This window comes from Diadema antillarum, unplaced genomic scaffold (assembly GCF_040938485.1).
Source record: "Diadema antillarum isolate AM-2024a unplaced genomic scaffold, OU_Dant_1.0 seq00000584_RagTag, whole genome shotgun sequence".
In the NCBI taxonomy this organism is placed as follows: domain Eukaryota; kingdom Metazoa; phylum Echinodermata; class Echinoidea; order Diadematoida; family Diadematidae; genus Diadema; species Diadema antillarum.
The window spans coordinates 470,890-494,501 of NW_027271518.1; the positions used below are offsets into that span (position 1 = coordinate 470,890).

The window sequence follows — 23,612 nt, forward strand, 5'->3', positions numbered from 1 at the left end:
CTCTCTGGTAACGTGGACCAGTGCTTTCAGTTATATTTGGTAGATGTTCTTGCAATATTCAACACTGTCTCCTATTGAAGGCCAAAGTGTAATTGAAAAGCCTTGATGTTTGAGTCTCCTGTTGTTGAGGTTTTTATATCGTGATGTTAAACAGACAGGACAACTGTTGGAAAATTAATGCACACGAATCAAGGAAACTACAAATACTTTTACAAGTTTGGTTGTTTGCATAATTTCATGCTTATTTGTCTTGTTTTGCTCAAAGAAAAAAATAGGGTCCCTTTTTTAGCAACACTTTGGCATGTATTTGCCCTTTTGTAGATCACAGTAAACAGATTTGTTATTGTGAATATTAGTCCAGTGGTTATTGAGTCCTTACAGCTGGAAAAACTTTTAGCAAATTTTAAGCCTATAGATGCCATGAAGGAAAATACCACTACTAGTGAGATTTCAGTCTTTTCTTTTCCCATCTAAGAGGAATTCTGTGCCGTAGAGTTGCCTATTCATAATTTGTATTCATTTCGTATGTAATCATGATCCGAAAGCGATGTTTTTTGTGTTTAAGATTCTTCAACAAATGACAGCAGTATGTAAGCAAAGGGAGGATGAGTAACTGGGAACGACTTTCATCCTTTGTCACTTTTGTTCTGCCAGGTAGTCCAAACAAAGTATTTTTGTCCCCGCCGAACGAGTTCGAGCAGGGGACTATGAAACGGGCTCCGTACGTGTGTGTGTCCGTGTGTCCGTCCGTCTGTCCGTCCGTCCGTCCGTGTGTCCGTGTGTCCGTGTGTCCGTGTGTGCGTCCGTGTGTGATCAAAATCTTCAATTTGCTACTTCTCTGTCATTTATGAGCCAATTTTGATTCTGTTTGCTTTATATGATAGCACTACATGGGAGCTTTGAAACTTCTACACAGAATTTCAGTCGTGACCTTTGACCTTGACCTTTGACCTATATTGTACATTTTGCTACAAAATGCTACTCCTTCGCCATTTCTAACCCGATTTCGATTCCGTTTGCTTTATGTGATGGCACTAGGTGAGGGCTTCAAAACTTCTACACAGAATTTTGACCTTTGACTTCTTTGACCTTTGACCTTGATTTTTTGACCTATATTGTACATTTTGCTACAAAATGCTACTCCTTCGCCATTTCTAACCCGATTTCGATTCCGTTTGCTTTATGTGATGGCACTAGGTGAGGGCTTCAAAACTTCTACACAGAATTTTGACCTTTGACTTCTTTGACCTTTGACCTTGATTTTTGACCTATATTGTACATTTTGCTACGAAATGCTACTCCTTCGCCATTTTTAACCCGATTTCGATTCCGTTTGCTTTATATGATGGCACTAGTTGAGGGCTTCAAAACTTCTACACAGAATTTTGACCTTTGACTTCTTTGACCTTTGACCTTGATTTTTGACCTATATTGTGCATTTTGCTACAGAATGCTACTCCTTCGCCATTTCTAACCCGATTTCGATTCCGTTTGCTTTATGTGATAGCACTAGGTGAGGGCTTCAAAACTTCTACACAGAATTTTGACCTTTGTCTTCTTTGACCTTTGACCTTGATTTTTGACCTATATTGTACATTGGCTACAAAATGCTACTCCTTCGCCATTTCTAACCCAATTTCGATTCCATTTGCTTTATGTGATGGCACTAGGTGAGGGCTTCAAAACTTCTACACAGAATTTTGACCTTTGACTTCTTTGACCTTTGACCTTGATTTTTTACCTATATTGCACATTTTGTTACAAAATGCTACTTCCGGCGGGGACATATGTTACGCACCGCGTAATTTCTACTTTTCCTTGTTGAGTGATGTCAGTGAGGCACCATGTAAAAGAGACCGATGTTACTCCTCCCTAGCCCCCCCCCCCCCCCCCCCCCCCCCGCAAAAACAAGAAAAAGGAAACGAAATTATTTGATATTAATTCTTTGTGAAAAAAGCAAAAAAGGGAAAACAGCAGCAAGGCATCAACAAGAGGTGCTCATCAATGATACGGTGCAAAGAAAAACAACATCAATCAAGTGGTGTATACAAAACATTGTGTAGAAAAACCCCATCTCATGTTATTGAATGGTTATCAAGATCATGGTTATGCAGCTTTTTCACTGCACTTTTAGTGAGTAATCCTTGGTTCAAACCCCACTATGGCATTTATGTCCTTGAGTATACAAGCCTTATTATACTTAATAGTCTCTACTCAGGTGTGTGAATAAATGAGGACAAGGTGAACAGCTTTAATGTCACTGTGATTGAGATGAGTGTGTGCCACCGTATTGATGCTTGGCTCCCCCCCCCCCAGAGCAGAGAAGTGCACTGGGGGTATGGCCCTGATTCCAATGAGAGGTAGATGATGTGTTTTAAAGGGCTTTCATTGCCATGACCTTGCAACAAAGGGCAGTGGAAACGGGCTGCTCATTGCAAGAAATGCTGCAAATGCTGAGTTTATCACTACCACAAATAGTGACTACCAATTATTTCCTTCATCCATTTTCAAGCACTTGAGTTTGATTCTATGTTGATTACTGGTATTGGTTTCAGCCATATGGAAATCACTGGTATGTTTTACCTTTTAAAGTCCAGAAATGCATTCAAGACATCCATGCCATGTGTTTCATTTCAAACAAGCTGACCATATCCCTTCAATTGTCTTAATGACATGGATAAGTATCTAGCTGTGGCATGAAGGAGCAAGTGTATAGGCAGCAAGCCGCATACTTAGTGGGTCTCCTGGTCTAGGCAGAATGTTCAACATTTCTTTATGTCATGGAACTTTCGTCTGTATTCAAATTATGTGTACAGATCCAATCTGAATAGTATGCAGGTATTAGCTGCTTTGAGGGGCGTACAGTAAACAATCATTTGCCAAGAGGGAGAAATCACTGAGGGCAAATAGTCTTAACTGTGACCCCAAAAGAAGCAGTCAATTTATTTTTTAATTTTTTTAAATCCTAAATCATGGCTTTGAAGTGAAGTCGTCATGCTACTGATCAGAGAAATCATATAAAGCATAATTTCACAATGTGCAAAACTAGATGCGTGTACAGATACATTTATGCACATCTTACCCACTAGCTGATTGCCAAGCAGTACATGTATAGTGAAAACTAATGACTGCACCTTTGACCAACCAGAGGTCTAGAAATTCTGAGAATCGTCAAGTAAGACCCGTTTACAGTGCGGGGCTGGGCCAAGCCCAGCCTCGATTGCGAGGCCGAGCCCCGCAATTTTGTCCGTTTACACTGCCGGGCTCGGCCGCGCTTTTGATTCAAACCTTTCGATATTTTGTCGTAGTGGCGCTCTGCTTGTTAACAAACGCAATTTAGTATTGTCTGGTTTTCAGACCCTTTGCCAACTGAATTCCATGGCGACGAAGTCGCTGTTCGGGCAAAGGCCTTTGCCGAAAAAAAAATCCTTTGCAAGACAAAACCACCTTAAACTATACTAGTTTTCGACGTTGAGGGGGTTAATATCCTGAATAGCGAAATAGTACAGGCAGAGGGTTTGGAAGCCAGACTAAAATTGGCCACGCATTTGGCCCAGTTTGCGTTTACACTGAGAAAAGGCCAGGCTTGGCCGCGGCTCAGCCACGGCCGAGACCACCTCCAGAGCGTGGCCAAATGCGAGGCCAATTTTGGCCTCGCATTTGGCCTTTTGCGCGTTTACACTGAAATGAAGGTGGGATGGGCCGCGGCCGAGCCTCGTACTGTAAATGGGGTCTTAGGTACATATAAAGCTTCAATACTGCAGTGGAAAATGCAGGAGGTGCTAACCATGTTATCCATTTCTTTGAAGAGGACTGAACAAGTATGTTTGCATTCTTAAACAGCAATACTGCTGTGTTTCTTGCTTCTTTCAGACTTCATTGGAAGCGTGAAAATGTCTTGGACCAAGTGACCATTCTTATGCCTTTGCCTGGAAGGGTACCAAAAGCATTGTTTCTTTGTTTGGATGACTCAAACAGTGGTCGAGCTGACGCTCAAGTCAAACGTCTTTTGATTTTGCTTTTTGGTGTTTTATGAAAGCTTCCTTTGAAAGGATGGGCTTTATGTGAATAGAAGTACAATGCAACAAAACATTTTTTTTTTTTCGAAAATGTGTATTTTCGAATTTCATTTGAAGACAGTTATCTGAAACACTGGGCTATGTTCACCACGGGTGCACTACTTGTCGTCTTCGTAATGTGTTCGACACTATGATCACTCGTTAATGTAAATACATCGTCGTATTGGTGAATAAACACTGAGATATTTATTTGAATACTTGTATCTGGTGCTCATTTCTGTAATTCTCTGTCATGAATCATGTGACAGGCCTCAGCACTGTAAAGTCAACATTGGAGTAATTTTGTATTTCAGCTAGAAGGGATTACAAAAACCTGTACATGTATCATTTTAGAGAATTTGATATGTACACATTGGTGTTTTTGTGGCTTTGATGCCACTGTTTGTTCAGGTCACTCAATTCAATTCAATCAAAGTTTCGACAGAGTTGTCAAATAGAGAACCCCGAAAATGATTCATTCAAGATCAGATTTTACACATGAATTGACAGTTGATATGACCTAAAAGTAAATGAAAGGTAGAACAAAATCAAGCGCTGAGATACACATACATGTAGTATTAAGGAGAAATAGAATATGCAAGTTCCCATAAAAAGATGTATAGTGACATCAAATCATGAAAATCCACATGGGAGTGAATTTACCCATATAGTATTTCATGAATGGCAGATAAGCCAGAAGATTCAGGAAATTACAAAGAAAGACAGAAAGAAAGAGAGCTACACTCTGGAGAAAACAGGTGGTTGTGGAATGTAGTACAGTACTCTATACAGTCAACCTTGTCTAAGTTGACCTCGCACAAGTCAAGTAATCGCCTAAAGTCAAAGGTCTTTTTCAAGTCTTTTTTTTTTTATATTCTATTGGTTTTAATCCCTTTTAAGTCAAATTTTCTTGAAGTCAAAGCTATTTCTTCAGTCCGAATAGATTCGACTTGGGCAAAGTTGACTGCATATACATGTGTATCTCTCTACAGGGTAAAGGGGAAATTATTGACTGAAATCATAATATAATGACATGTGACATATTTGATCAAGTACAGAGAATTCTAATCTGCCACTTTGTGAGTTTTGAGCTTGGTAGTCACATTTGAATTGATTATTAATGTTTTTGATTGGATCCCTTTCTCTGAGAGAGAGAGAGAAAAAAAAAGTTGATAATATAACATCTGTATGGGAATGCATAAGAATGCAAGAGATGTCAGGTATATTCTTTACGTGACAATTCCAAGCATGGCAAATATCCGATGTAAATGTGTGTGTGTGTGTGTATGTGTATGTGTGAACAAAAAAGTCACGACACATATAGTATTCAGATATTCAGTGCTTAAAGAGTGCGATGGTTTCAAATATTACCTGAGCGTGCAAGTTTAATCGTTCTATTCAATGATGCAAAGCAAACAAATGGGTAACAGGTAACACATTTTTTGCCAATAAAGTACACTGTATAAGTTTATTCTACTCAAATTTTCGGCGTCCCACGCCTTCTTCACGGGTCTTGACAATATGAGTCGAATAAACTTATACTTTATTGGCCAAAAATACACAAGCATTTGCTTGTTTTTTCTTCGTAGAACCAATACATTAAATCTCAACATGTTTGGACTTATATGTATATATACACGGGCGGATCCAGGAATTCCGTAAAGGGGATGCGTCTTTGCAAAATTAAGGGGGAGGGGCGCACGCACCCCCATTTTTTCTTTTTATTTCTTTTGTTTTAACCAAAAATAAAGAGGGGATGTGCACCCGGTGTACACCCCTCTGGATCCGCCACTGATATATACATATATAATATAGTTGAGACAATGTAGATAACAGAAGATGTCGCATGAAACCGGCAGAGTTGTGAAGCTTTTGACCGTGGTCTTCCTCAGCTTTAATGTCTGTTTGTGAGACGAAATATATGTTTTTGAACATAACAAATCTGAAGTATATATATATATATATGTATATATATATATATATATATATATATATATATATATATATCTATATTATATATTATATATATATATACATATACATATGAAGGGTTTGTTTGCAAAAACCGATAAGTCCATTTTTGAAGATTTTGAAGTACGATCTCTGTCATAAAGTACAAAATAATACCTTTTAAATGATATATTGGTCACTATGTATAAAGGTATATTTTTGAAGTTATGGTCAAAAGAAGCAAAAAATTTCTTATTATTCTCCTTATTTTTCTTGACCTTTAATCGCAAATATCTCCATTTGGCAAATATGGACTTATCGGTTTTTGCAAACAAACTCTTCATATATAATATACACATTGTATATACAAACTGTGACATGAAATGTAGTTGACCAGTGAAGTTTAGTGAAAGTGGATGTAAACTGAAAGGTTGTAATTGCCAATGTGCAATTCTACACCATGTTTGAGTTACCCGACTTTGAAGAACAATGCGAAATCAGCGGAGCAAAATTAAGTTTTTAAAATTGCTCAGAAAATAATAGAGATGGTAACTGAATATTAGGGTCCATATGGAAAAGACAGTGCAAAAACAGAGAAGCACAATATTTTCACAGTTTTTAAGTTATAAAGGTAATCATCAACTAGAGAAAATCAAACTCTTTACAATAGTACTGTGCATGTTACATAACAAGAAATATTTTAGAAGATATTGTCAAATCATTGCAATGTGCATTTATTTTGATTATTTCCCTTAGTTTTCAGCGGTTTTAATCTCAAATGTCTCAGGTTGATAAAAGTGGATGTATCGTTTTTGTTTTTGTTTTAGTTTAAACTCTTCATATGTTTCTACTAAAATTATATTGGTTGCTATCACATCAACAATATGCTAATTAAAGGAAACCAAAGCCCAAATATAAATGTGCATTGTGTGAAAGCAGCACTGTCATCAGGAAAACTGGACAACCCGTTCTAAAATTAGAATGTTTAGAGTTATGGTGCCGTCATCACAGGATATAGGAGACTTCTACACTTAATGACATCATTATGGATAACAATACAAAGAAAATATAAAGAAAATTCTAATTTTTTTTTCACTTTTCCAGCATAATGAAAGAGCATTTGTCTTACCTCTTTCAGAAAGCAGGGGGAATAATACAAGCGTATATTCCCTAAGACATGTCAGTAACAAGTCGGTGGAATGTCTTGAAAAGCAAATTTTGTGGAATTTTCCTTATATTTTCTTTATATTGTTGTCCATAGTGATACCATGAAGTGTAGTAGTCTCCAATTCGACTGATGGCGGCACCGAAACTTTAAAAGATTCATAACTTTTGAATTGATTGTCCAATTTTCCTCAAACTTTCACGGATGTGTTCTGTTAATATTGCTGTTTTCACTCAATCCACACTTATATTTGGGTTTTGCTTTCCTTTAAGTTAGTTTGTGATGTCTTCAAGGCACACTACATTTCCATTGATTTGTCAACCGAAAAGCAATGATTACCGATACTAGGTATATAAACTTTGGTCCATGCTTAAGTGACTACAACCCTCTTTGCCTAACTGTTATCATTGCTAGATTATAGCAATACAAACAGGCCCCTGGGAGCAACTTTTTTCACAGGGGTGCTGAACCCCTGACCAACTTAGTTCGGTTGCCGGACCATAGCAGAGTTTCAGTATATTGGGGGGGGGGGGGGGGGATGCATAGGCCATACATTATTTACAAGCACTATACAAACAAACTTTGATATAAAGGATACAACTTTATATTTTTTTCATGTCAAAAAGAAAGTATAACTAAGATTTATTTCATAATAGTATGTCAAATAGAGACTTGTAAGGTTGTGTAATCAGCTCATCTCATTTGGATATCAGCTAATATCACTGTTTACTGGAACGTCTGGACTTTTTGTGCACCATTTTACAAAGGAATACATAAGGTGTAATCACTTTGGGCCCCCTCCCCAATTTTTTTAACCCGGAAGTACAAAAGTGGCACTAAAAAGAAATAGATAGAGATCTTGAAGTGTGAGAGCGGCAACATTATGTTTTTGCACTGAAGACCCCCCCCCCCTTTTTTTTTATTTTATTATTTTTTTTTTTGCTTGTTAGCTCATGAAACCCGGAAGTGCCCCCCCCCTCCCCCCACACACATACTTTTGAAAACGCTCTGCCGGTCCTGTAAACGGTCAAAAACTGATAATGCAACATCAGATATTGCCGTTAATATTATAATGAGCATACTGTACCAAGCATTGAGAAAAGTGTCGTCTTGTCTTCAAAGCATGATTACAAGGCCAGCGTCAAGAAGAGGATGAGGAAGAAGAAGAAGAAGAAGAAATCTCTATCCACAATAATTGTTTATTCTGTTCATTTCATATCCTCCTATAAGATATCAAATTAATTTCTGCCATTATACAGAGCACCCCTGAATGTATACATTCAGCAGTAATTCAACATTTTTCACATTCTGATGACAAATTATCTGAAATTTTAAAAAAAAATGTATTTTTGTGCTATAAAATCATTGCCCGAGTAATCAAAAATATTCGGGCCTCCAAAATGAAAAAATGTTCGGAAACATTTTCTACATCTTCCTCTTGAATAGGATTATGACAGCTTACAAAAATTAATGACAACACATCTAATATACATAGGAAATGTGTTGTCATTACGATCAGGTTGATGTGTACGCCTATCTTTGAATATGTCCTAGGAAGTTTCTCGCAAATTTTCTTCCAAAAATTAGTGAGAATAAAAACATATCTTTACTGGTAGTCGAGATATGATTTAATCGAATCACGCCTCCCATGCGGCGAACGCAAGCGAATCAAATCCTGGCGAACGGACAAGGGGCGGATCGGATCGAGGAGTGACAAAGCTCAAAATTTGTTGACGCCCTCTACGTCTCAGATCTTTACCTAAAGATGCCGACGGATTGTGCGCTAGCAGACGTGGAAGAAATGGAGGCCCGAATTATGGTTATTTGATGTCATTCCCGGAATTCATTGCCGTCTTTCGCTACGTGGGTGAACAAAATTATGTAAGCCGTCTTAATCCTGTTCTAAATGTTTCTGCACTGTATATCATGATTTGCTTAGTGATGAATGTAGACCTTACTAGCAGCTGGCGGGCGTAACCCACGGCACTGGCACCGTTGTTACCCAGGCCATGGCATGGACCATTGAAGTAGAAGCAATCTAACTCAGTAACTGTTACATTGTAAAACCCACAATTCACAAACGTAACGTTACAGTGTAACAAGTGGTAAGGTTTTATGTTGCAGTGTTTTAGTGTCGATTGTGTTATTTATAGAGACTACCGGACTTGTTGGACTGCACCGGCGTCGGAGAATGAGATCAGGATTAACTAGATCAGATCTAACGTTTAGATTCTATGTAATGTATAGTTCCTAGCCGCGTTGAAATGGTTGACGTGGTTGTCGAACTTGTTGACGTCCGTACAATAACAATACTCAATAGGTTGTTGAGCAAGATTTTATGAATTATCCTTGCGTCAAATAGACCGTCTAGTTGGCAAAAATCATGAAGTAACGTCGTTAGGCCGTACTGCACCGCAGTGCATGTGCATCCGTGCATCATTAGCAAGCATTGTACAAATGGAAATGCCTATAAGAATGTAGCTAACAAGCTAGAATCTAGTATCTGATTGGTCGATTTTCCATCACGTGACATTGCACACTGTAAGTGTGGCTAGTGTGCCGTGCAATTTTCTTTGAAGAAAAAGAAAAAATGGATAGTAGTGCGTGGGTATGGGCTGGCTGATGTCACCAATTTCCATCGACTCCCGGGTTGAACCTGTGATTGACTCAAAAGTTTTTTGTGCCGTTGCATGGCTCTGATGTCACAATAAAACAAACATCTGCCATGCGCCCTCAACAATTACAAGTGCGCTTACAGGTGCATACTTTCGCCACTCAATTTTGTAAACAACTTCAACCGATCAGTTTCATGTATATACACGGTTGACTGTGAAGAAAGCCCCACTGTTGTGCTTGTACTGTTGAATGCCACACAGTGGGGCTGAATTCACAAACAGGAAGAAGCCACTGTAGAATTATTAGTACAGAGAGGCAGTGGTTGGGCCTATTTCAGGAGTATGCCGTCGAATACGTCTAGGAGAATGTATTGTATTACCGGACACTATTTTTTTGTTGCTCTGAATTCCAGACTCAGAGAATGAATATTGAAATTTCAAGCAAAAATGACACTAGTTATTGACAAAGTCCTGAAAATCATGAACTTCACAAAATTAGTGTTTGTGAATTATTTGCTCCAACTTTGGTCGACTTCAAGTGAACCCCTGTTCAAATAGTTATCTTTTAACGCAGTACAAAATCACATTATAATTCCAGGCACAATTTTCATAATTCAACAAACAACATCTTTCACATCTTATTCATTCACCAGAATCACTGTTCATATCCGTGATTCACCATACACATTTGTACTGAGCGGATGGCAAAGAGAAAAATGGCAAATGAGGCTAAAATTTTGTATTGTAATCAGTATGATAAAAGGTCAAACATGAACATTTTGAACAATTTATGAAGGATACATTAAGCTTGAGACAAATAACCACATTTGTAACTTATTTGTTAATTTAATATATTTTACAGTTTACCTGGTCACCTATTTGAGCCTAAGTAGCAGTACTTTAGGCTACGTACCTTGACTGTTGTTTCAAGAATCCTTGCAGTTACCACACATTCTTAAGAAAGAAATTCTGTCCAAATGTCATTTGAAAATTTGTTAACAAATGAAAAAATAAGTCAATGCAGAAAATAATTTTTCCCTGTCAAATTATGATCCTATATCCTTCAGGGTTTTAATGACAAAATATGCCATTATCTCTTTCTGAATTCTACAGAGCCAGTGAAGATGGCATCATCTGGGAATGGTACATTCATTCCAATGGTGTCTTCATCACCACCTCCCATGGATGATGGTGCATTTGATGATGATGATGACGAATTTAGCACCTTCTCAAGCAACCCTTATGGACCTGGTCTTGACTCGCCTCCAGGGAAGTGGAACACCACTGCCACCGGCCAGAAGGGGAATGGCTCTTTTCTTCCCATCAAAGATGATCCACCCGATCCGTTCCTAGCTACAGCTAAACAGAATATATCCAGTGATGATGGATTTGGTTCGTTTGCTGCATTTAGTGACTCAGGCACCAACTCACAGAACCACACTGGCCACTTAACCAAGCACAGTTCAAATAATAATATTGGCAGAACATCTCTCAATGGAAATGATGATAACGATGATGATGACTTTGCAGATTTTGCATCCTTTGAGACTACCACCAATAACAAGCCAAGGGCAGGTTTTTATGAAGACAGCCAACCTCCAAGCTCTACTGGTAGTAAAAGTGACAGTAGTTTGACACGTTCCATTGAGTTGAATAAGAATAACTCGCATGAAAACAGCGATGCCCTGGCATCAAAAAAATATGATGTGACTCATAAACATGGCATGGAGATTCCTACACTTTCATTCGATGAAAGCCCAACAATTGATAGTACTTCTTCCCTGCAGGGCCTCTCCAAACCCAGCATTTCCAGTGGTTCATTTAAGCTCGCATCGGGAGAGAGTATAGCAGAAATGTCTACCAAGTCAGGTAGCGATGATGCAGAACTTCATCGGGAAGATGGTGTCAAACCATCTGTAGTGGAGGGACACCCATCTGATCACAGAACTGATGGTGAAACTGCTGTGGAGGACTTCTCTGCACTAGAATTACGAGGAGATGGAAGTGGTTCATCTGTTTCCCGACTTGGTATGCCGTCCGCGGGATCCCTCAACCTCTTCCAAGACAGTGACAGGCAGACATTTGATTCGGGCATCGACAGCATCATGACTCCCGATTCCAGTCCTGAGGGAAAGGATGATGTCAGCCCCAAAGCAGATGGTCCTGACGATGTGGTGGGAGGCTCCGGAGAGCTGAGACCTGTGGAAAATGACGAGTGGGGAGACTTTGATACATTCCCGTCACCTCAACCGCTGTCAGATAGCTCTGAACACATGCCATCGGCATCAGATAGAAAAAAAACTGACAGTGTGATTGGAGAGTCAGCCAAAGGTAAAGACAAGGAATTTGGAGACTTTGGAACATTTGAAACATTTGAATCAGTGCAGCAGGCACCAAAAGAAGTGGAAAGCTCATCTAATTCAAAAGGCTTCAGTGAAGAAGCTGATGAAAACAGTGAAAATCTTGATGTGTCCACTGGTGGAAGCAAATTACCCGAGATGGGTGATAGCGATGATGACTTTGGGGATTTTGGTAGCTGCAGAGAAGTTGTGCACAGAAAGAGTCCGTCCAGTGGTCCGCTCTCAGGCAGTGATGATTTTGGAGGTTTTGAATCAACAGCAAGTACTAGGAACGATAGCAAGACCAAGGCACAGAGTGACGGAAGTGCTGGTGACGACTGGGGCAGTTTTGGTTCGGGGACCGTCCCGAGTCAGTCAGACAATGATGAATTCAGTGACTTTGGATCGTTCAACAGCTCATCAGCAACTTCATCACTGCCGGCTGACTCTCAAAAGGATGACTTTGGATCTTTTGGCAGTTTCCCGGCAGCATCATCATCATCGTCAACAGCATTATCAGAAAGTGCAATTGGGCAACAACACCACAGAACATCAGATGCAATCCCTGCAAAGGTGAGTCACATTTTGATTTAATTTTTGAAAAGTGACATGCTCTTTGAAATATCATGAGAAACATGATGTGATGATAACGCTCTATAGATCATTAATCATTATGATGGTGGTCGTTATCATACTCGATTGAAGGCAAGAAAAGTTAAACAAAGAATTAATTGGCTAAAGTAAGAATGGTACATCAATGAAACTTTGAGGAAATTGTTTTACTATGTTGATGTCAGCAAATCACAAATCATGATGCCAAAGGGTGCCTTTGAAATAGCCTTCTTGGCCAAGTGGCAGGTGGTATTCCTTGATTTTGACATACAAAGACCTTGAAATTCAGTGCATTAAATTATTTTTAAATTTCTCTGCCTGTATGTATACCTTAACTCTCTTGGACAGTGTATGATAGTGTAATGCCCTTGATTTGTCTTGAGTGGGATCATGAAAAATATTTCTTTTCAGTGGCAATATTTATTTGTAAATGACTTTTTTATACTACAATATATCTCTACTATTAGTAATGCTGGAGACAATATAAACATTTCGTAACAGAGGCACTATGTTGTAGGTAAATAGTCAAGGTCAAAGGTCACTGCACTTTGGTAAAACATTGTAAATCTGTGAATTTCATTAAATGTAATTGAAAGGCTGTGCGCTTACACTTGTATGACACATAGAGTGATGGGGTAAGAAGAAAAGGCATCCCAGTCAACTGTGCATTGTGTCTATTGTACAAGTGTAATATGTTTTGTCATCCACGAGTGACCACATGGACTTTCAATTATTACCTCTGCCAAGGAGGTTATGTTTTCATCAGTAGCTGTGTTCAGACGGAGGCAGTTTTGGTGGAAGTAACTTCGGAGGAAGGGTCGGAGGAAGCTTGGTCGGAGTAACTTCGGAGGATAGGTCGGAGTAGTGCCCGTCTGAACAAGGTCGTGGTAACTTCCTCCGATCGGAGGAACTTACCACAACCTCTTCCTCCGAACGAGATACTCCTGAGTTTTCTCAGGAGTATCTCGCTACCACGACTAGCCGGTCAGAGTAAATTGCCTGTGTGGACAAGCCCTCGGAGTATGTATGAACTTACATACCTTACGACCTAGGTAAAACTTCCTGGGTCAAATCGCAATGTTGACATTTTGCAACTACACGTGCGCGTGTAGTGCAATTCTAACCTAGTCGAAGCTAGCGCTCATGCAGAAATTTCCATCAACAAGAATGGAGAAGACAAATGCCACTGGTTAAAAAAAAAAAAAAATCGCATGGTCGACTTGCGCCGCGCTACCACTTCCGGAAGTTACAGCGACCCTCGCCCATAAACTGGTCGGAGTTTCTTCCCACGACCGTCATGTGGACACAAGGGTCGTGGTAAGATATGCATTAATTTGAATTTTAATTGCCGTGCCATAAATCTTTACTCTGACCAGAAATACGTCTGAACATGGCTTTTGTTTGTTTGTTTGTTTGTGTATTTGAAACATTACTCAAATAGTCATGAACAAGTTTGAATGAAACTTGAGGAAGAGTTGGTAAAGACACCGACAACAGATGATTTAATTTTGGTAGTGATCCGGGAATTTTCATGAATTTTTGAAGGATTAAAAAAAAAAATCTTTTGAGGGATAAGGTTGATGAACTTGGGAGTTCAAGTTGCATACGGGCACTAAAGCGCGTGTTCTGCTGGGGCATGGCGCCGCACAGCTGGAAGCTGATGACGTAAACAAAAGACTTCTATATAACAATGGGGAAATTGGACGATTGTCAGCATGTTTGTATGGGTGGAAATTAGCTGCTTGGCTGAGGTCTGTGCTCTGAGTACTCTCTTGTTCCTTCTGACATTTTTTCTTTGACATGTGTGCATGTTGACTTTTGGACATCATGTGAAAAAGCATGGAATATGTTTGGTATGACCTATATGTGTTTCCATGCAGTGATGATGTGATCAGAAACCAGAGCTGTTCCTTTCAGTATGTTCACATGAAGACGATTTGACCCCAGAGGAAATAATCACAGAAACCAGCAGTGAGCACACACCTGTAGCCATGAAAGTTCTAGCAAATCTGGCAGATATCAAGAAAGTTTTAGCAAATGTGGCAGATATCAAGAAAGTTTGACATGTTCATTTGCTTGGTGTCCTACAAAAGAGCCTCAGAGTGGCCATGTTGGCACCCCCCCCCCCCATTGTGGTTTTTCATTTCAAATTTAACCACAGCACTCACAAAATTGTGGTACAAATCCCACTTTACAAAATGTTATACAGTACTCTCCGCTTCAAGCAGAGCATTTCTTACCTGATAAGCGGAGTACCTGATTAGCCGGAGACCATGTTTCTTTCACTGCACACCCTTAATGTACCTATCTGTACAGTATGTATGGTACAGTATGTCACTACAGCCACAGCTCGTTTAAAGTTGCATAATATTCTTCGCAAAATCCCCAATTCCTCTGGCAATGGTTTTAAAAGGGCATTGTACCGGTTTTTTATTTTTTTATATGTTGTTCTTTTAATTCTAAAAGACCCAGCGGTGCAAACAGAATCAAAATATGCAACTTGATATCATAAATTTTGCATGCAGCCATTACAACGTGTAATTCTGTTGTCCTATTAATGTTGATCATATGTTTACTTTTTGATGAGCATTTCAAAGAAAGGCTAGAGTCTCAATGGAGCTACACTGTAGCTTATTTTTCATATTTAGAGCTGGCTAGACACTTGTAGTGATTAGTGTGTCACTGTGTGAATAGGGTAGAGTGTGGTGCTGGTGTAATGGTTTTTACACAGCATGTATACAATTTGTCTGTACATGTAGTGATGCTGCAAATTGGGCATTCACTGTACAAACTATGTTTAGCATATTAAAATGTAAGCCATAGCTCTCTCTGTCACCTTTTAGTACCTCATAATATTTTCAGAATTTATACAAACACACACACATTTCAAAGAATTTATGTGGGAAACAATGAGAATAGATGAGTCTTATCAGGAAGATTTCTACCGAAATGTCTACCCGATAATCAGGTTAATGCAACATACATCAAAACTGTCTGTTCACTTTGTACAATTGTATGTCAGTTAAGCAGAGTAGGGTCCTACCCAATTAAGTGAGACCTGATTATGCTGAGACTACATCACGAACTGTACTTGAGATGACGTGTATATACATACATGTACGTGTAACTTGAGCAGTTGAGGAATTATCAAGATTTTATGTGCAACATTAACAATGAGTAGAACACCATGTTGCAAGTCGAATATTAAGTGATACTTTAAATGGTCATATCTCTAATATCATTTGTCCTGGTTTTGCTCTAATGTTGACTGCTTGTATGTCATCAATCACATCGATGAAATGGTAGATTATTTTTCTCTCATGACAATGATCTCTCATAAATTATAATTTAAGCAAGGTAACCTTGGAAACAGATTTCCAATAGATTTTTCTCTGAAATGGATTTTGATTCAACTGTGAGAACAGGCATGTGACCATACATACAGTACAATGTACCTGTGTCTGCGCAATCTCGTAGAGGACTATACATTGTATGCAGCAAGGTTATGCGGGGGCTACACACATCTGATGCTGACACAGTGAACAAAGCGAGAGTACTGGCACTGACATTCTGTTGAGGAAGGGGCTCTCAAAATTACATGGTTTCCATGCAAATTCAAGCCTGTGGGTTGTGAGGTGACAGTTGCCTGTCGACTCGGCCTACAGAGATGTATTATGTAAATGTATGCTCCTGATCCACAGCACGATGCCACTGCCAGTCCTTCCTTTTGAGACAGAGTTTGGCATTTGCTTATTGTTGGAGAATGGTATGGAAAAAGAAGAGCGAAGATCTCTAAGGCAGTCATCATTATAGGGACATTCAGTGTCTTACAGCAAGCATCGATCTACAGAATGCAAGTAATAGGAAGGATGTTGCACACTACATGGGTCATGCATAATGATTGCTTCTAACACCTCTTGTTGAGGTCATGCATTTAAAGTTAGCAGTGCCTCTCAAGTAGGAAATTTGGATGTGCAACAAGTACTGCATAACTGCATAAAGCAGCAAGTAGCATCACAGGGTATTTGTACAAATGTACAGTATAAGTTCTTTAGTGGTTGTATTTTCAGGTCATGGACCATGTATGGTGGAAGAATGAGAAAATGATATTAACATTTAAATGAATTTTATACAAATAAATGTACAGCATAATGCCATATTGAATAAAAAATAATGTGATTCAAGTCAATGAACAGAGATGCAAAACATTTCAAACATTTTATAAAATTGAATTGCAAGCAAGTGGCATTTTATTCAACAACTTACAATTTTGGACAGTTATTTTCAGAGATTTACAATTTATTGGCGTTATGACGTTTTTCATTTATTTTTGAAGATAATATTTTTCTGGTTTCATATTACTGTTTTCATCTAGACTTGTTGCATTTTGTCATTAAGAAAACAATATGACAATAGAGGGCAGTAGAATTCAAGTGATTCCAAAATGATAAATACTCTGTTGCCACAGATAATATGCATCTAGATGATAAAAAAAAGTCAATGGAGAATGTGCATTCCTTTAAGAAAGGTATGTAAATGTGAATGTAAAAAAGAAATACTTCCTTATCTCAGTTTACAATATGTACAATACAAGTATTTTTTAGGCCTGTTATGTCATAATTAGCTGTCCAGGTCACCTCAATAAACCACACACACAAAAAAATTATTTCTCACTGTACATTGTATGTAGTCTATGCATGTCACAGATGATATTGCAAAAGGTGTCAAATAACTTTTGTTGTATCTGTCATGTGAACCCCTTGTGCCAGTAATGCTGGTTGACCCAAACACAGGGAATCGAATGCAAACCTCACGAAGAAAAGCGATAGGATATGACCACTGCAGTGACTGCACTGTACAACCAAGGAGGTACGTTTGTATGAGAGCAGTTCTCTCATACCTCCTTGGTACAACATTACTGCAGTGTGATACTCATGGCTCGTAGTACAATAGGGATAGGGAAGCCAGTCAGTATTTCAAATGTTTTTTGAATGACTGTCAAAGTGACGACTGATTTTATAGTTTCTGTGCAGAAATGCCTGCTGCACATCCACACTGTTAGCAGCAACTATACAGTGTACATTTCACACAATGAGGAAAATGGAAGAACTATCCTGATATTGAAATAGTCACACCTCTTCAAAGTCATACATGTAGCTTCTAGATCTTTGAGCATTGATGTGCTGTGTGCATTTCCAATATATTTGGTCAGTCTGGCATGACAGCTACCATGAGTCGATGAGATAATGTGCAGCACACTTCTATTCACATGACACAGACTCTGCCAGCTGTAAACATGAGGGGGAAATGTGACAGAAAGTGCAGTTCATGCACATTATGAAATTGAAACCTGATGAGTCTGTGTATTATCTGTCTTATACCATTTGGAATAAGGAAGGTAGTGCAGAAGGAAGTAGTGATTTTCTGTCAGGGTCATTCATCATCACATTGGCATCATTCGATTATAAAGGAAAGAGAAGATACATGTGTGTAGTTCCCATAAATTCACCTGTAAGATTTAGGTTTGAAATTTCTTGTAACATCATTGAGACTGGTCAGATTTTTTTTTTTTTTTTTGGTCATTTGTTTGTTTGTTTGTTTTTTCTTTCTTTTGGCAAATAAGGGCTGGTAGAGAGGTACATGGTGTAATACATTCAAAATAACTAGAATAGGTAAAGAAAAAAATTACAAAGCCTTCAAGAGCAAATTATCTTGCAATCTTAGTAAATGTATCATTCATTTGGTACAAGGGGTCGTCATACTTCAGAGGCACAAATTGTATACTACATTTGATGAACCTCACAACTGAGATGCATTGTATGTGTGTGTACCAAACAACATATCTTGTTCATGGCTGCATTGCTTTTATTTCAGTGCAGATGTCAAAATTTGAATCAATGCCCTTCAAATCTCTGATTTACATTTTCCTGTTTGTTTGTGTTTTCAAATTAAAAACAAAAACACAAAACAGACAAACAAAAACAACTCAGAGCACAAGTGACAACTCGTGTGCTCAATATGCAGCAACATACAATGTAATGAACTCATTGTAAAAATAATCCAGGGTAGAATATTGCTATATTTCATTGCATTTTTGAGTGCAGCAACCAGTGCTGTCTTTTTATCTCTGCACATACACGCTCTAATAAATGTTCACTCATTTTACTTTGTTTGCTAATTTTTTATGACAAAGGTCGTTGTATATTATACAAATAGTGAATGGTCACGAGGCCGAGTTGAATAGTGCGCCTCATTTTTCACTGAGTGCGAAATCTCGTTCCATTGCACGAGTAAAGACCATACACTATTTGTTTTATACAACACCTCGAATGTCAACAGATTTGGTACTCACAGATTCTTGAATTTAGCACAAAAATGGCAACCATTTTCCGTGAAGGACGAATGAGTCCCGGTTGCAGTGTACAAACACGTACGTACATCCACATGTGAAACGAAGTTGTTTACAAAATGAGTGACAAAAGTATGCGCTTGTAAGCGCGCTTGTACAATTGTTGAGTGCGCGTGGCGCATGTTTGTTTATTGTGACATCAGAGCGCTTGCAATGGAACATTTTGGTCGAACCAAAATTGCACGGCTGAGACAGCCAGAGCGTGCAATAGAACGTTTCCCTAAATGTTACGTGATGGGCAATCGACCAATCGGATAGCTACATTCTAAATAGGTGTTGTATAAAATGGATTAGAAAAATAAAGTGATTGGGGGTCTACATTATGTGTTACAGCTGTTGCTATACAGTGTATCGTACACATAGGTGTTCATGGGAACAGGTATTCGATAAAAAAGGGTACAATGTGTGGATCTGGTAATTTGGTCAGCAGTAGATAATTTTGGATTTCTTGAACAGCAAAATTAGCAAAGCACAACAATAAGTACATGTACATCCTATAGATAGCTTTCTGTTATTACAGGTCTTCAAAACAAAGAAAATATAATGCCTTTTTCATTGTGGTATTGAGTAGATTTCTGTGCTAAAAATAAACAAAGATGTAAATGATGACAGAATTTTTATTTCAATGCTACAGAGGAAGTCATGATTGAAGAAGAATTAAAATCAGAAGAAACATGTATTGAGCATGAGCAGTTAGATTGGAAATGGAAGAAATCTGTGTATTGTTCAAGTAGGGAAATCGTGTGAATAAATAAAAGAATTCAGCGATGCAATGTACAGGCTGTGTGTGAATTTCAGGTTACCGTGCACGTATATCATCACATGTTATGTACCACCTCAACATACAATGTACATGCATGTTAGTTGTCATTGTCATGTGATTGCAAAGTTCCCTGCAATGTTTCAGCTGTTTCATTCATCCCATGTCACTAAATGTTGGGGAAAAGATGGGAGGTGCAGGGGGAGGGGAGGGGGGGGGGGAGCTCAACTTCTTGCAGGACTGTTCAAGATACCAGAATGAAGATAATATTTTCCATTTTTGTAGCAGTATCTGCATGTAGTACATGTTTATTTCACAAAGGTGATGTCAAGAACAGTGGAGTAGAATGTGGAATTACATGTAGAGTGAGCAGAGATAATACTGAAGGACATTTGTAGGACATGTTTTTCAATTCAGCATCTTTGAAGACATAAAATGGCAAAATTACAATGCAAAACTTTGGAAAGTTTCATATTTTTGGTCTTTCTATATATCTGAACAAGAGATGTAAATCATACTATGTAAAAGATGTAGCTACATCATCAGTATGGCTGCTCAGTGTGAACCACAGGAAGGCCTACATCTAGTGGCATAAACTGATATTCATTTTGATACTCATATTATTGTTACTGTTTCTTATTGGCCTAATTTATATGATTTTTGTCTCCCGCTTTACGTCTGCTATCACTCTATAATAAACCTGCAACTACGGCAAAAAAAAAAAGAAAAAAAAAAAGAAAAAAGAAGGATGGATGTATACTTTACTGTATAACATACATTTTCTTTGTTGTTCAAAACCAAAAAATGTCAAATAAAGCTTTCATATGCTTCTATTCATTTTGCTTGAAGAAATCATTATGTGCTTTTTATGAAGTAAATAAATAATATAATAATTGTTATAATAATTCTCATACTGCACTTACATGATGCAGACACTGAACACAGTAAAAAAGGCAAGCTATTTGTACCGGCGTCAGTCAGTCCCACTTTTTCCACTGCAGATAATATTGTTCATATATCTAGATTGGTATGGTTGCAAAACTGCCCAATCTGCTGGAACAATCACATTCTATGTTTAGTTGTATGCTAATGTGCTATGCATTTTTTATTTATTCACTGAAAAGGATCTTGAGATTACATTTGACTGTACGTAAATGTAGATATTGAGTTGCTGAGTATAGCGAAGTATGAAGAGCCTTGTCAAGTTTTCCATTTGTAGGATTTGATGAGGATTTGCTTGTAGTCGCTTCAATGTTTGATTCGTCTCCTGTGTTTTGAATAAATATGTGGAAGGGGGTGATGTGATGTTTAGATGAGGCTTGTTGAAATTCATCTTCATGTAAAATTTGTCATCTCATTTTACAAGAATAATTGGAGATTTTGCTTGCCTTGTGCTGACAGTAATTGAGTATGCATGAGAAAAATGGGGGGGGGGGGGGGACAAGGGAAGATGAAGGCAATTGAATGACGTGAAGGAATCAGGCAAGAGTCCAGGGCATCTGTCCACATCCTGAATTATGATGGATGGTTTGGAGGGCTCTGCAGCCTCCCCATTGCCATTTGGATGTATTAAGGAGGAGTTCCCCTTGGGAATGGAATTTTCTGCAATACCCTGCCATTTTCAGCACGGGTACGTCTCCTCGTAGAATCGCCCACTTCGTACCTTGTTGGAAACTAACCGCCAGGTGCCACATCAATAGGCCGCTGAAGCTCTTGCCAGCGCATTACACGCCATGAAGACGTCCATTCTTCAATACATGTAATGTGGCTTGAAAACTACATATTTGTCATACCTTGGCTATTTTAGCTGTGCTTTGATGAAAGCAGTTGATTGAATTGTTCATATTTATTATGCCTTTTCTCTCTTTTTTTTAAGCTAATGAGTTGATGGTATCAAAATATTCTATGTTAGTATTGTTCAGATTTCAATATTGAGCATTTATTGTTTATCAATGTGACTGACACAGTAGATTGCCTTTGTGTATGCGTTTGTGTGCAACAGGTGCCAAGCGGAGGAAGGGTAGAGCGCATCTTCCATTCCTGTTTCTCCGCATCCATGGTGGTACAAGGAGGAGGAGGAGGAGGAGGAGGAGGAGGGGAAGGCTTGTTGGGCTCGTCCTCTGCATCTATCAGGGTTCTCCAGGAGGTGGTATCTGTCTCCGGTGCACAGGGTTCCAGCCAGTCCCCCGAGCCGAACACCTCTGCTGAGAAGCTGCCTACCAGGAGCAGCTCAAGCAAAAGGTATGGTGCCTCTGACAGGTTGCAGTTGCAGGTCCCTCTCTCTCAGGTCACGCCCAAGTATCCTCTTTATTAGGATTCACACTGATGTCAATAAGCATGGTACAACTCTCAAGAGCTGCTTGCGATCAAAATCTCAAGTTTTTTGCCTGTGTGAACATGAAAATCCCATCAAATAGCGCAATTGGCATCGCGATCCAGATCCCATAAAATCTTGTGATTATTTCTGAATTATTGTGATTTGAGAAATACAGAGATGATGTGTACTGCAGCAAGTTTGTGAACACTGGAGCAAAAAGTCTTGAGATTTTTTATACTATCATTCCAAACACGCACGATTAAACAGAGCGCAAACACAAGGGTAAGGGTCACCATTTTGGTACATTTGGGGCATGTGCAGTTTGGTTGACAAATTGTCACGATCGCCATTTAGCGGGATATTTCTGTCCATCTGATTGGGAACAAAAATCTCAGTATTGGGATCGCGAATGCTATTCTGCTATTTTGTCTGTGTGAATGCAAATTTTATAGTGCTAAGGATCTTCTGTTATGTTTACATTAAGAACAAATAATAAGTTCTAACACAATTGAAATAGTATGTCTGAAGTTACATTTGTACATGGTGTTAAGTAGATGAATCACACACCAGTCACAATACTCTATCAAATAATAGTTACTACCTTTATAATCATTGCTTTCCTACTACCTTCATATGCAATATGTATGCCATGTGTTATGCTCTACCCAATTCCACAAACTCAAACCAACCTTGAAAGATAGCAACAGTTAACATCAGCTAGCTTGATAGCATTACCATCGTGGTAATCTTCTACGTGATTTATTGCCCTGTATAGCTGTTCAAATACGATATTTTATTATCAGTCTTATTCTGCTTGCTTCCTCTTGTTATTGTTGCATTCAGTAATAAATCCTGTAACGCATACAGTTCAAAAAGATTTTATAAACAGTATGTCTCACCAGCAATAATAGTTTCAGAATATGATTTGATTCTTATGAAGTGTAATGTGAAGAAGATATGATTTTACAAGTAGTCCTCTGATATGAAAAGTCTAAATAGATGTATACATGTGCATAGTTTCTTTTTTAAAGCATTCCCGCAAACATATGTCAACTGGCTACAAGGCTGTTGATATTGCTAGCATTATTGAAAAGACTTTGGAAGCTCTGACCTGTAGTGTAAAATGCAGACTTGCTCCATGGATATATTTGGCAGTCCAAGCACTTCCTTTTGTTCATGTTTTTTGCATGTATACTTTCTTTTTCTTCTTCTCCAAGCGTGCTGCTGGGAGTATGAGGTTTATTATATCCCAGTGTGGTTGTATAGCTGAACTAGATTGAAATGCACCTGCAAATTCTGATAGGATTAGGGGCAGGGAACGTGGATGGGACTCATCGTGTTGCATGTTGAGTCCCGTTTATCAGCAAGACATTGTGTGCATGCATCA

General features: G+C 38.6%; 1 protein-coding gene across 1 annotated transcript in view; it reads left to right on the forward strand.

The window, feature by feature from the left end:
- Window positions 1-8,935: 8,935 nt before the first annotated feature.
- LOC139735536 (uncharacterized) overlaps window positions 8,936-23,612 on the forward strand; it is a 49,839-nt gene continuing 35,162 nt past the window's right edge. The window contains exons 1-3 of the mRNA XM_071646292.1: window positions 8,936-9,054; window positions 10,902-12,700; window positions 21,911-22,149. Of these exons, the coding sequence (XP_071502393.1) occupies window positions 10,913-12,700; window positions 21,911-22,149 (2,027 nt within the window). The 5' untranslated portion in view covers window positions 8,936-9,054; window positions 10,902-10,912. The remainder of the gene's footprint in view (window positions 9,055-10,901; window positions 12,701-21,910; window positions 22,150-23,612) is intronic.